General features: G+C 31.4%; 1 protein-coding gene across 8 annotated transcripts in view; it reads right to left on the bottom strand.

Annotated features, from left to right (window-relative positions):
- Positions 1-859: 859 nt before the first annotated feature.
- The window catches only part of ebi (transducin beta like ebi), a 49,051-nt gene continuing 36,179 nt past the window's right edge, over positions 860-13,731 (bottom strand). For all 8 annotated transcript variants that reach the window (XM_076455554.1, XM_076455558.1, XM_076455555.1 and 5 more), the window contains 6 exons: positions 12,790-12,911; positions 10,969-11,043; positions 8,403-8,530; positions 6,942-7,107; positions 2,582-2,683; positions 860-2,125 (listed from right to left, as the gene is read on the bottom strand). In XM_076455554.1, coding sequence (XP_076311669.1) covers positions 2,096-2,125; positions 2,582-2,683; positions 6,942-7,107; positions 8,403-8,530; positions 10,969-11,043; positions 12,790-12,911 — 623 coding nt within the window. In that variant the 3' untranslated portion in view covers positions 860-2,095. The remainder of the gene's footprint in view (positions 2,126-2,581; positions 2,684-6,941; positions 7,108-8,402; positions 8,531-10,968; positions 11,044-12,789; positions 12,912-13,731) is intronic.

The raw sequence follows: 13,731 nt of genomic DNA, 5'->3' as shown, positions 1-13,731 counted from the left end.
GTTTGTATTCTGTATTTCATATCTGAATTCAGAGAAGTGATCTGTGTAAATGTTACAACCAATTGTCAAAAGATATAAATACAAGAATGCAGAAAAAACAAATTGACAGGTGAAACAAAATATCAAAGTATGTTTGTTCCTTTTCACAATTCCTTCTGTACTGAACAAATTTAGTATAAATGCATTCCAAATCAAATGTTCTTTCTATAACCTTAAAAATCAGATTTCTTTGCAAAAACCTTTTCTATGCAGAAAATCAATATAAAACTGTACAACTGTTCATAGAATAAATACATTTTTCTATAACACATTCAACCACAATTATATTTTATACTTAGGACATGATTAAAGTGAAATACACATAAATATTACCTTAAGAAATCTGTTATATATGATTTTGTTGTAAAAATAAAACAAAAATCCACAATTATAGGATTCAGAAACGTTCAAGTTGTATGATCAAAAATGATACTTTATTGCAAGATAAAAGAGTGATGACAAACTGCAAGCAGTATATCAAATTTTGTCACTTAATGGTAAAAGTATTTGTCATTTAATTTTGTAAGTGGAAATATCAGGCTTTTAATATTTTATTCTCATTTGTTTTTGTATAGAAATAAAAATAATGAATTATAAAATATATAAAGGTTTCAGCTTACACATAATTTGAGTAATAGCTCTATTTTGCCATATGTTTACATGCTATTGATATAATTTGAAGATACTCTTATGCCCAAATTATGAGCTTCAAAATATTTTAGGTGCATGTACATATATAGATTGTTGTCTTAGCTTATTAAAGTTCTTGGAGATACTTTGTACATATTAAAAGAACTGGACTAAACACACACACACACTATAATGTAAAAAGCATTATATTTATTTAAATTATAAAAATACTATATATTCTTACAAGACTGCAAAAACCCAGGTTGTTTAGACACGTGTAATTTTAGCCATTAGTCAAGGCTGTACAGAAATACCCAATCCCACTTTTACTTACATCATAGCTAATCACTTATCCAACCTTGTAGTACAAAACTTTTAAATAAGTGGCTATAAATAGAAGGCAATTCATATTACACTAATGTATAATTTTCTTTTATTAATTCTGTTTAGATTGGTGATAGCATTTCTCAGAATTGTATGACAACACAACAGTTGATTATCATTCACTATTCCAGTTACCAACAAAAGAACCCTTTGTACCAAAGTACTCTTACGTTTACCTATTACATGGTGATGTAAAAATAATGCTAAGTACTGTTTATTCGATTTTTTTCTTTTAAACTTCCTACTAGTTGTCTGAATATTAAAATAATTTAATGACTAAAACTACAAACTCATGAAGACAATGTATCTTATTTACTTAAGAAAAACATTATACAGAGCCTTAACATACAAACAGTTGGTGGAATAAAAAAATTGTAATTTTTGACATCTTATAGACAAAAACAGCATTTATATTTTGTAAAAAAATTTATTACAGGAAAAGCATTTAATGCAGTCTACAAAATCAATGAACAGTTTATTTTTTCACAATGACACAGTATGTAAGCAACTTGCAATTCTTTGCCAATCTGCTTCTGTCCTTTACCATATAAACTAAGAAAGACTTGTTACCCCAAAAATAATTTTTCATAAAGATTAAAATTTGAATCAATAAGTACAATAATATTTTGTTTTCAGCTTATATAAATGAAGAAAAGCATAGTCATTTAAATGAGATAAAACATGTTCAACCACAAGAATGTTTGCTTCAGCCTATAAAATTGAAAACAAGTTTTTGGCAATTTTTACCAGAAAACTGAAATAACTTATTCTATATGTTTAAGCTGATCCCAGCCTCTTCTTTCAAGTCATTCCATCATGAATACATTAGGATACACAGTATGAATATTTCAAATCCCATCCACTCAGTTAGATGAAAGATTTATCACAACAAAACACCACAGAAGATTTTGTGTCATAAATGCTCAACTCTCAGTTAATAAAACACACACAAATGAAAGTTGACAACTGGTAGATAGGTGGCAGAACAATGTTGCACAGATGATTACTATACTGAATGATGCTGCTGAACACTGGATTTTCCTTAAGACTTCCTAAGATCTAACACAAATACCTGAAAAAATAAAATTGTTATTTTTACAAAAAATAGAACTCAGCATAAGTAAGATTGTTACAATAGAACCAAATAGAAAACCTCAACACAAGTTTTCTTTAGAAGTGAATCTTTTAAAAACCAACTTAAAAGCCAGAATGTTTTGATTTCAGATTTTAAAGAGACAAAAAGTACTTATGATTAGAAAAAAAATTAAGATTTTCTGAAAGCTAGTCATTCTTTGTTGCTTCACTGCAATTCCTACTTACACACTTACTAGATACATTTATTGGAAATTTGTTTCAAAATTAATAAATTAACAATTTTTATAAACAACCTTAGCTGTTTCTTGTTTTAAGTAATTCTTTTTACAACTTCAAGTAGTTCTCATCAACTTACAAAATACATTATAGAAATGATGCCAAAGAGAATATAAATGTTAAGAATGAACAACAAATTTCAAATATGCTAACTTACAGAGCCATCAGAAGCACTTGCACCCACTTTATCCCCTCTTGAATTCCAACAAACTTCAAATATTCCTCCAGTTCCTTTATAACTATGGATTAATGAACCACTCTGAAATATACCAGTTAACCACCAACAGATTAGTAATAAAAGTAATTCAAACAAGGACAACAAAATTTTCAATGTTATGGTGAGTATGAATTATTAATTTTTTTTATTTTTTTATGTGTCATGTCCCCTACAGAATCGTAGCGGGATTTTAGTATTGTACATTTGTAGAATTAATACTATTCTACGAAGGGACACTTTCTACAGTAGTACTATACATTATTTGCATTAAATGATTTCTACAATAGCAACTGAAACTTCCTGTAAAAACAGGTAACCACAAGTTCTATATTATTGTAATAGCACTTGAGTTTATCTCCATTAACCAAACATAAAGATGCAAAACTTTTGCGAGTCTAGTTGACCGAAAATAAACATGGAGTTTGACATTAAAAGCATTTCTGCCATAAATATAGTTTTCCATTTATTCTAAAAACAATTTAAGCAAGGTACTACTTGTTATAATTAAAGTTTTGTACAAGACAAAAGGTTTTGTTGTTTTTTTTTTTTAACATCGATCTTCCATTCACACTGCACCATTGTACTATGACTTAAGTTAATATTTTCTTACATTCAGTGTATAAATAATCAGGAACAGGAACCATGAAAGGAGGCATTGCAAGCCATATAACAGAGGAGATGGTCTACGTCAACACAGAAAGAGATGGGAAATCAGAGAAAGGGTACTACGGGTGAAGACAACATTACATTCACAAGCAGCAGAGGTTTTAGGGAAGAAGGTATAAACAGGATAAAGTAGAACAAACGTTTTGCAACAAAGGATGCAAGAGACATCTACAGTGAACACATCTGACCATCGATGCCTACAAAACAGAAGGAGGAAAAAGATTTTTAGGAATAGGTGAAACACAGAACATGAAACCAGTAGTTACTTAGGAGGGAAGGAAAGGGCATGGACAACAAATTAAGACCTCAATCTAAACAATGGAGAAAAGGATTAAGATGAGGGAAATAACAGAAGAGAAAAGGAAATGGTAGAAACAAAAGGTAGAGAACAATGCAGCTCCATAAACCAATAATAATCAAAACAGAAAGACCACTGTCAGAAGGTCAAGTAAAAAATGTGGAAATGTGAAGGGCAGAAGGTTAGGAAACCCAAATGGAAAGAACTACAGCAGAAAATATGCCACTTAGACTGGTATGGAAGGGGGGGGTAGACACAGTGGGAAAGAAGAATATGTAACCAGAACCTCTCCCAAATGACCAGACAAAAGCCACCAGTGAAGCTGAAGTATTGTAATAAACTGAGAAATAAGGAAAGAGATGAGAGGAAAAGTAATAATGGTGACAACTGAAAAGGGATAAGAAGCGAGAACCAAGATTGAAGCCACCAAGAAGACCCAACACAGGGTGGCTTGGACAATGAATGGGATCCTGGGAACAAGACAGATGGAAGATAACCATAAATACAGTTTCATCCAATCCTGACAAAGAGCATCTATTGCCAAAGCTGAAGGATTAGTAATAGGGAACCAAAATATTCAGGTAGGTAGCAAAAGTGTCCTACAGAAGAGTACCCAAATGAAAGTATAGCATTTGAAAACCTGAAAGTCTAGGAACCACTCCACAAAACGAATTGTGTCAGGGTATCATAAACTCCATGTAACAAAATTCAGAGTATTATGTATATAACAAGTAAGCACATGAAAACATGGACTACAACTAGGTGATTCTTTGCCAAATGATGTAAAGAGGCAAAGTTCAACTTACTAGAATGGATCATTATCACTTTCATCCCCAAAGCCAACAGAAAAGGAGCCATTACCAAATAAACTGCCCAGAATTCCAGAAGGTTAACATGAAAAGTCAATTCAACTAACAACCAACAGCCTGAGATTTCTTAGGCATAATAATACCCCTCTCATTACCCTCACAGGAAAATATATGTAAAAAGATGCATCTCCAATTGAGGAGGAGCAAAAGGGATACCAAACACTGCATTGTCCCTGTCAAGCCACCAGACAAATCAGTTTGGAAAGGGAAACTGAGTAATTCAGTGGATCTCTAAGGTTCTACTGATCTTGAAATACTAACTGAAGAGACCTTGTGTGAGCACTGCCAAGGAGAATAAGCACCCTTAAGGAAGCCCAAATCCCCACCCACAAAAAAAAAACTTCTTGAGAAAATAGAATAGGTGAAGACTATGTCTTCCAAAATAGAATACAGTCAAATGGGAGAAGACTGGGTCAGATTGAAACAGGAATTGAAGAATATCCCAAGATGAATGAGCTATTGAGTTGGTATAATAATAGACTTTTCCACCTTGACACCCAAAGCACCAGATCAGATTCTCCAAAAAGAAACTGCATTTGGTGAAAGAATCCAAAAGGCATCAGAAGTCCACATAATGATATAAACAAAGTCTGTGAATGAAAAAGCAAAGCAAAATGCCTTAATCACCTGCACAAAGTAAAGATCGAAGTAAAGATCAAAAGAAAGAGCACAAAAGTGATATACACATTTCCCACAGATAAACCAAAGATAATGACAAAATACCTGGGAAATGAAGTTAAACAGACACATCTATCTTTGTAATCCAAAGGATGGAGTAAAAGGCCATCAGAGATAGAAAAGACTCCATGGGAACTGAGGAACTTGCATAGAGTGGTTCAGACAGAAATGATCTATAGCAAACCATTAATACTCAGGTCTTATTTGAGACTACAAAAAGATGGGAAATGAAACCTAGAAGAATAGAAATTACTGGTTCTACAGCACCCTTGAAGAAAGATCTTGAACTGCTATGGAAATACATTAGATGTAAAGATGATTCCAAGGAGAGAAGGCAACAACCTACAAAAAGTGACAAGAGATGAAAAGAAAGGAAGTGCAAGTCCCTCTGATAATACCCAAAGAACACATGGGTCAGTGGTAAATGGCACCCAAGTAGCCACAAAAATAAGACAGCCTGACCCATGCTGGACCTTCTCATATAGGACATTCACTGCTACCATTAGCAGCTTGTGGGTCAGTGATGAACAACAGTATATAGTATAAAACGAAAAAGTGGTTCATGAAACACAGGTGACGTAGAGAAAGAGGATGGATTCGTGCTAGGGAAAAAGAGTTGGGACAAAGTTATGCTAAATAAGTGACCACGGACAAGAGGGAAGTAAGTAAATTGGTAGAAAAGGCTGTTTAAACCCTCCTCATTCTGTTTCAGCTCCTTTGAAATCGGGAGAAGTGGTTGCCAGACAGCAGACCCCTTGACCAACATGAAAGAAACCTTCTCCCACCAAACAAGGGTCCAAATTTCTTCAGTCAATAACAAACGGAAACCACCATGATGGGCTGTTGTTTACTGGTAGTGTCTGAAGCAGTAGAGGCTGTTACTTGAAAGTGGGTATTTATGTAGATTCTCCTGACTGTAACCACACCACAGTCATAAGGAGAAATGACTGCAACATGGAATAGTAACAAAACTTGAAGATAAAATTAAAAAATAAAACATTGGTGAAGTTAAAAAATGATAGTTGTCTCAAATGCAATGAGCACCAAATCTAAACAAGAGGCTAGTGAGATACCTGATCTCTGTTGTACAGAATCAAGAAATTAAAAGTTACAATTCACTGAATAGAGGGAGTGAGCTATGACAGGAGGGTGTGTCAGTCACGCTCTTATTGGTAAAAGGTTGTCACATGCTCATATGTATGCTACAATACATATATACCACTTGGAAGAAAGTTAAGGGCACAGAGGCTAGAAGCAAAAGGAAAACTTGTACACAGAGATAGCAGTACAAACCAAGAAAAGCCATTTTGCAGGAAATAAGTTACCATACTGGAGTAATACACACTCTTATTTATATTTTTCAACAAAGCTACAGATATTAATGTACCTTAATCTTTCCAGTTTTTCTAATAATAATAATAATAATAATAATAGTAATACATCATTTAACTCCTTATTCAAGTTTAAGACACCTTCAATTCCAAATGATTTCATTAAAATCTTTTGATCTGTACTTTCACTTAGAAAAAAAGTCTAGTAAAAATATCCAAAGGTCCTTAAACTTGTTTCAATATGTCCTAAGCTTTATAAAAAGATAACCCAAGTACAAGTGGTAAGTAAGGTCCATAGTGAAAAGTTACAATTTGCACTGATCATGTGCGCAAATGTAACATGCATGTTCTGGGAAACAAAACTACTCTAGTTGACCAATCTGTACATGCATTAAAAACTTAGCCTACCCAATATGAATAATGTGAACATGTATAAATGTATTAGAAATTGATTCTACCTGAGTTGACCAGATGTGAACACACTTATCAAATGATCCACTGGCCAGGTATTTCCCATCTGGACTAAATGCCACACTATAAACTGGTTCTGTATGTTTAGTTAAAGTGAAAAGACAGACTCCTCTTTCTACCTCCCAGAGCCTCACTGTAGAATCAAATGAAGCACTGCAAGAAGAAAATTTAACATTACTTTTCAAAGCAGCCTATGAACTTACAGATTTTGTTTATACTGTTATTCACAAATACATTTACTCTAGACCAGGCTTAAAAATAGTTTTGTTTCCTGTAATCCTGAACTGATTTAAAATATGGGTAAATAGATTGGTAAAATATTTTTCCATTGTTTCACAAAACCATTTCAGAAATAACACAAGTTTCATTATTACTTAACACATTAAACCATGAATACTATTATAATTAACATTTATTAGATGAAATGAATTACAGAAATTAAGTTATTTCACAGCACACTTACTTGTCAATACTGACGTCAATGAATAAAGATAAAATGACCACTGCTGACAATTTTATGATTTTTTCTTCCATTTCATTCACCAAGTAAATCTACTGATAAGTTCATAAACAAAATTTGTTTTTAATCCTAATTTTCAACTTGCAAGCACACTTTTTGGAGAGAGATACACAAAATAGACTCATGTTCAACATGTTGCTCCATGTTCATTAACAGTAAATTCTCCCCTGCTAGATTGTGTATTTATTACTTTAGTGTAAAGGGCATGGCAATGAGATAACCCATGTTATCAAACCTCAATGCAATGATATTAAAAAATTGGTTGAATAATTGCCAATTTCTTGTTATGTCTTTATGTAAAGAAGGATAATATTTTCAGCTAATGCTCTTCATCAGATCATACACCTTAAAACAGCTTCTTTATTATCTTGAAAGCTAAACTTAGACATGCAATCAACTTCCGTTTATCTGGTTACATCTTTCACTAATTTGTTCTTATTTCAACTACATTTAGATGCATATTTATAAATAGTAACTGAAGCCTAGAACTTTCCACACACTAAAAGATATTATGGTGTATTAATACTTGAAGAAATTTAATAAGTTCTAAAACACTATGCAACAGTATGGCAGTTGAACTGAACAAAGTATGATTTGCACAGTTACATAAATGTTCTATTTAAAATAGAGATAAATTTTCAAAGTCAGCAAATTTCATTTGATGGATTGGTATACTGGCAGAAATTAATGAAAATAAATATTTCCAAGATTATAAATGTAAGAAAAATGTATCAGTCTGTCCCAGTTGCAGGTCAGTTGGGTTACAGCATACAAATACTTTTAAGCCTAGTCCTTGGTATCCCATTACAAGAAATTAGCTGCTAGCCTTCAGCCTGGATTAAAATAAATTAAAAACCTTAAATATCTCCAGAACAGGTTTCAGTGTAAAAACAAATCACAACTACACATTTAAATTTACTATAATTACCTTGCTAATATCAAATTCATGTTAGGGTTGTTAGTACCAGGACCAGTAGGGCTCCACTTGATTGTATAAATCTCTTTGTTGTGAGCTTGAAGATCATGTACACATGTATCTTGCTTCATACTCCAAATCTTCACAAGGAAAGATTATAAATAGAAATCACTGAACCATTTTATGATAAAACTATAACCAAATATTTTTGTTAAATTCCTCAATGACATCATCTTTATTGAAATATAAATGTTATGTATATTCCAATGAAAAATTTAAACTGTGCTACGTAATAAAGAAAAACTTCAAAGCATTTCACAAATTAAAACTTCTGTAGCTTTCAAACAGTTAAAATTCCACACAAAAATTTTTCAGATATTCTTTTCGTCTCCTACAGTCCCCATGAAATAATACATTACTGCTTACCATTCACCAACATTATAATTGTTCTATCCAAGGGTACTGAAAAATTTTGATTGTAGCTATTTTAAATGGTGTGCTTTATTACAAGCAAAATTGTTCCCATCACTTAACATGACATAAAAAGGTGAAAATAAAGGTCAGCAACAATTAAACCCTCCAGAGAATTAATGTTATATGAGAAACAAGACATGAATACTAATAAAGTAATATTTTTTGACAAATATAAGCACAGAAAAATTTAACATTTGTTTATAGGAAAGAGTCCTTGAAAGTGTGCAGAAATAACACTTTGGTATAAAAAGAAAACAAAAAATTAAAGTTGGTTTGGTTTGGTTTTTGGAATTTCGCACAAAGCTACTCGAGGGCTATCTGTGCTAGCCGTCCCTAATTTAGTAGTGTAAGACTAGAGGGAAGGCAACTAGTCATCACCACCCACCGCCAACTCTTGGGCTACTCTTTTACCAACGAATAGTGGGATTGACCATCACATTATACACCCCCACAGCTGGGAGGGCGAGCATGTTTAGCGACTTCGGCGAACCAGCGACCCTCAGATTACTGGCCATCGCCTTTAACGCAGCTAGGCCATTAAAAATTAAAGTTACACTAACTATTATGACAAAAAATAAATTCCAAAATACTTTTAACAATTAATGAAATAGGTAAAATTAAGTTTGAATTTTTGAACAACTGCTGAAATTAGAAGTACCCTGTTATCCTACTTTTTTTTTGTAACTGTCACACAACTACAACCCATTTAAAAAAACAAAAACTGACTTATTTAGAGCACCTAATGTAAACATTTCCATTTTAGAGAAAATATTTTGATACCCTGTCCCATTTATTAATATAATTATCCATTTCTTGTTTATATTACGTTTTTCTCTAACTGGTTTTTACTACAGCCTTTCCCTCTCACTCTTTATATATCAATTACAAATTAATCAAAGCTTTCAAAATAGCTATAGACAAAGTTTAAATACCACTGGATAGCACACATGATCAACTACTTATCCAATATATATTAAATAATGGAGAGTGAGGTTCCTTCAGCATAGGGTTTATTGTATTGCACCTGCTGCATAACCATGAAAGTTACCATGAGAAAACACAATTTTCAATATGCAAGTTTATCTTCACAAAATTTTGAAGACTATCCGTAAATATTACAAAGTATTTATATACAAAATCAGGTTTTTGTTTGGTTTTTTCTTATGAAATGTTGACTGTCCAACATACACACAAATTGACTTTAGGATCAAACTTACATTTCTCATCTGCATATTATTAAATTTCTTTTGCATAACCTTTTATAACTTAAATAAATAAATATCAAACATTAGTTTCAGAAAAACTTTACATTTTAAGTCTTAATTTTCTACCTTAACTCCATATGAAATTAACAGATTTCACCAACGTAATAACCACCATAAAAAATATACATATACACACACAAGTGACACTTTCTTTTTAATATGGCTGCAAATTGCAACAGAAACCAACAAACATCTATTCTAAGTAACTTAAATCTCATAGGGTATACATCTTTCCATATTTATTACTTCTTCATAACTTTTGAATCATGTATACCTAATAATCCTGCCACACAAGCTATAAATCGTGACAAATATACAGCTCATGTTACCATGTCGAATTGTATAGAAATGGCTTTTACAAAATACAGATGTCTTACATTGTCAAGACTAAAAGTAATACAAGTATTTTGTAAAATACAGTGCCTTTTGGTTACCACACATTACATTGTTACTCTATACAAGTAAATCCTTAAACTTCAGTTTTCCTAAACCATAGAATAGTAAATTTAAAACATATAGAATAAATACATGCAACTACAATGCAGTTGTATATTATACTTGCTAAGCCTCGTCAAATTTTGCATGTCAAGAGCATTAACAAAAAACAAAAAAGTTTCACATAGTTTAAAAAGAAATCAAAATTAATTTACTCACACTAAAATATTCCACTGTAATTTATCAGGCTTCCCTACTAAGTTGTATTTGGATCTAAAAAAAAGTTCATTTCTCATCAGAATATCAATGGATGAATACTTTTGAAACTCTTCTACAGCTGCAGTGGTTGAAATTACAATATGATTAGTCCAAAATAAAACAAACATTCATCAAAAGTTACTTACTTTCAAAGTCATATCATCAGAACATGAAGCTAGTAATGAACCTTGGGGATCCCACTTAATAGCATTGACTTCATTCTGAAAGCAAGAAATTAAAACATAGGTGTTCCAATAGTATTAAATTTAAAACTAAGCCTCCAATAACATGTTTAACTGACCTTTCCTTGATCATAACAATGAATACTCCAACAATATTTCTAATAACATACATAAATTTTATTCCACTACAAAACAAATTTCAATATTTTTCTTGTTTGTGCATTTGTTACTCGGTAATGAATGATTAGTTAGTTGTAGAATTTTTGTGTTCAAATATACAAGCACAGAATTCCATTTTCTTAAAACACATTCTTTTTATCAATATTTGATAAAAGGAAACAATGAAGATGAGACATGAAATTTACAAAATATTTAAATATTGCAAAGAGTTTTAAGAAAAATGCTTTTAAAAAAGTATCATTCATATCACTAAATAAATTCAACTCAATACATCTTCCATTACATAACATAATGCTCCTCTCAGAAGCAAAGATCTTCATATAAACTGTACATTTATTACCCTAAAACTCTCACATCCTTGAGGAATGTTGTATGCAGACTGATTTGCAAAACATGTGGCTAAAAAGCATATTCATACAATACAAAATCAAAATGAATATATAATTATCAACTGCTAAGAGAATACAATACTTCTTTCTGTTGTGAGGTTTCTCTCATTACATGAGATTTCTAAAATTTTTAACTGTCTGCAAACAAAAATCACAGATCATTACTATCAGGAACGAAAATCAATCTTTACTAACAGCTATATTTTGCCCTAAGAAATAACAGTTTTCTGACTAAGTAATAGAACAATAATCTTCTCTTCGTTCCAGAAATTTGTTGTGATTTCATCATACCATTCCATATAGACAAACGTTTTGCTTTTATAAATTAATTTCCTGTTGTACTAAGAGCACTTATTTCAATTTTTAAATGATTTTATTTTTAATACATATACATTTGTGTAAAAAGTGTTTAAAATGGGAGAGTTTTCAGGGAAATACATTTTTTTTTTTCCCCTGTGTCATTTGTAATTTATTACACAGTCTTGTGATGGTTCAAAATATTTACGTGTTGTACAGTAATTCCTGTATAATGAATCTGAAAATATTCATTTCTCTCCATCACATACAGATTTTTCACATATGTACCTTTATAGAAGTAAATCATTTTCATTAAGATTGTGTCAAATATTGTTATGTATAAAATATTAACCACTGGATATAGATTTCTCTTGACCAATCACAATACAAGAGCCTTATGAATCATTCTACAATCAAACAACAAAATAATTTAAAATGTTCATTTTGATAAAAGCAATAATTTGATACAAGAAAGGTTATTTTTCTTCCTAATTGTTAAAAAACTCCTTACATGAACATGATAGAAAAATAACATTTTCAAAATCTGCATAACTGAGTTATGGAAAATTCATTATTAAAAAATCAAAACTTTATGAAATTTATATTTGTGGGCCTGTGTTATCAGCCAATAAAATAAGCCATGCTACTGAGTTCTTCAGATGTAACAAAGAACCATTCCATTTCACCATACACATACACATAATTGGTTGACACAGGTTAATTCTGGGATTTTTAATTTGTACATTAACAGAACACATAAATGGTATTAAATCAAACCTATTCATGATGAAAGTAAAAGATAAAAAAGCATCAAAAATATACGAAATAATTTTAACTACATATTTTTTTTTTGTCTACAAAAATACGTAATACAATTTCCACAAAACTTAAAACTTTTAAAAGGTAGACATTTGATTACCGTGTGACCTGTGAAGGTTTTGGTTGGTTTGTCCATTCCTAGCTTACAAACATGAATACACTGGTCTGTTGAACAAGAGGCAAAACTAGTATTGGTTTGCCAGTCTACATCTAAAGCTGGGGCTGAAAACAGACAAAAACAGATATCCTAAAAAAAAATCAATTACTGAAGAAAATGTAGTGTATCTTGTTGTCCAAGTCTCATTACTGCACCTAACAAGCTATTTTCAGCCACTATTTAAACAAATGCAATATTGTATCTACCTTCAGTTTTATATCACATTATTCTCCACTCCAGAAAATTTCATCTTAGAATGCTAAAATATCTTGCCTTTAAGTTAAGGAAACCAACTCCTTAAAACAAAATATATCTTATTCTGCTGTGTGTATGTGTAAAGGAATTTCAAAAAACCATTTTCATTATCTCCAAGACAGTGTTACTTTTTCTACAACCAGGAACTGCTATCCAGGTTACAAGAATTTTGTGTGTACCTAATTCACCTAATAAAAATTGTAATTTGTGTATTTACATGAAATGCCCATTGAAAAGAAATATAATAATAATATTATTGCCATTTTTAATAAAACTGAAAAGTGTTATAGTGTTATGAAAGCACACATATGGTGTTGTCAACCCTGAAGAGCTGCCTACTGGTCCTAATTAGTGGCAACCATTACCTGCACATGCACGTCAAAGTGCTCATCATGACACTTTATAGTAACAATAAAAACTTAATACTTTATTATGAATATATATGAATAAAAGTCAAACACTCCACAAATTACACAGTTATAGTATCGAGTTTTCCATGCTACAAAATATGTGGCCTCTAAGATTCTTGCTATACCATTATATTGCTACAGCATAGTCTATGTTTATAGTTTGTGTATAGATATAGGCTAGAAAAAGTAAACCCACTTGCCACAAACTTGCATCCTGTCT

Source organism: Tachypleus tridentatus, chromosome 9, assembly GCF_004210375.1.
Source record: "Tachypleus tridentatus isolate NWPU-2018 chromosome 9, ASM421037v1, whole genome shotgun sequence".
Lineage (NCBI taxonomy): Eukaryota > Metazoa > Arthropoda > Merostomata > Xiphosura > Limulidae > Tachypleus > Tachypleus tridentatus.
Note: the sequence above shows the minus strand (reverse complement) of the source record. Positions and strands in the feature narration are given on the sequence as shown.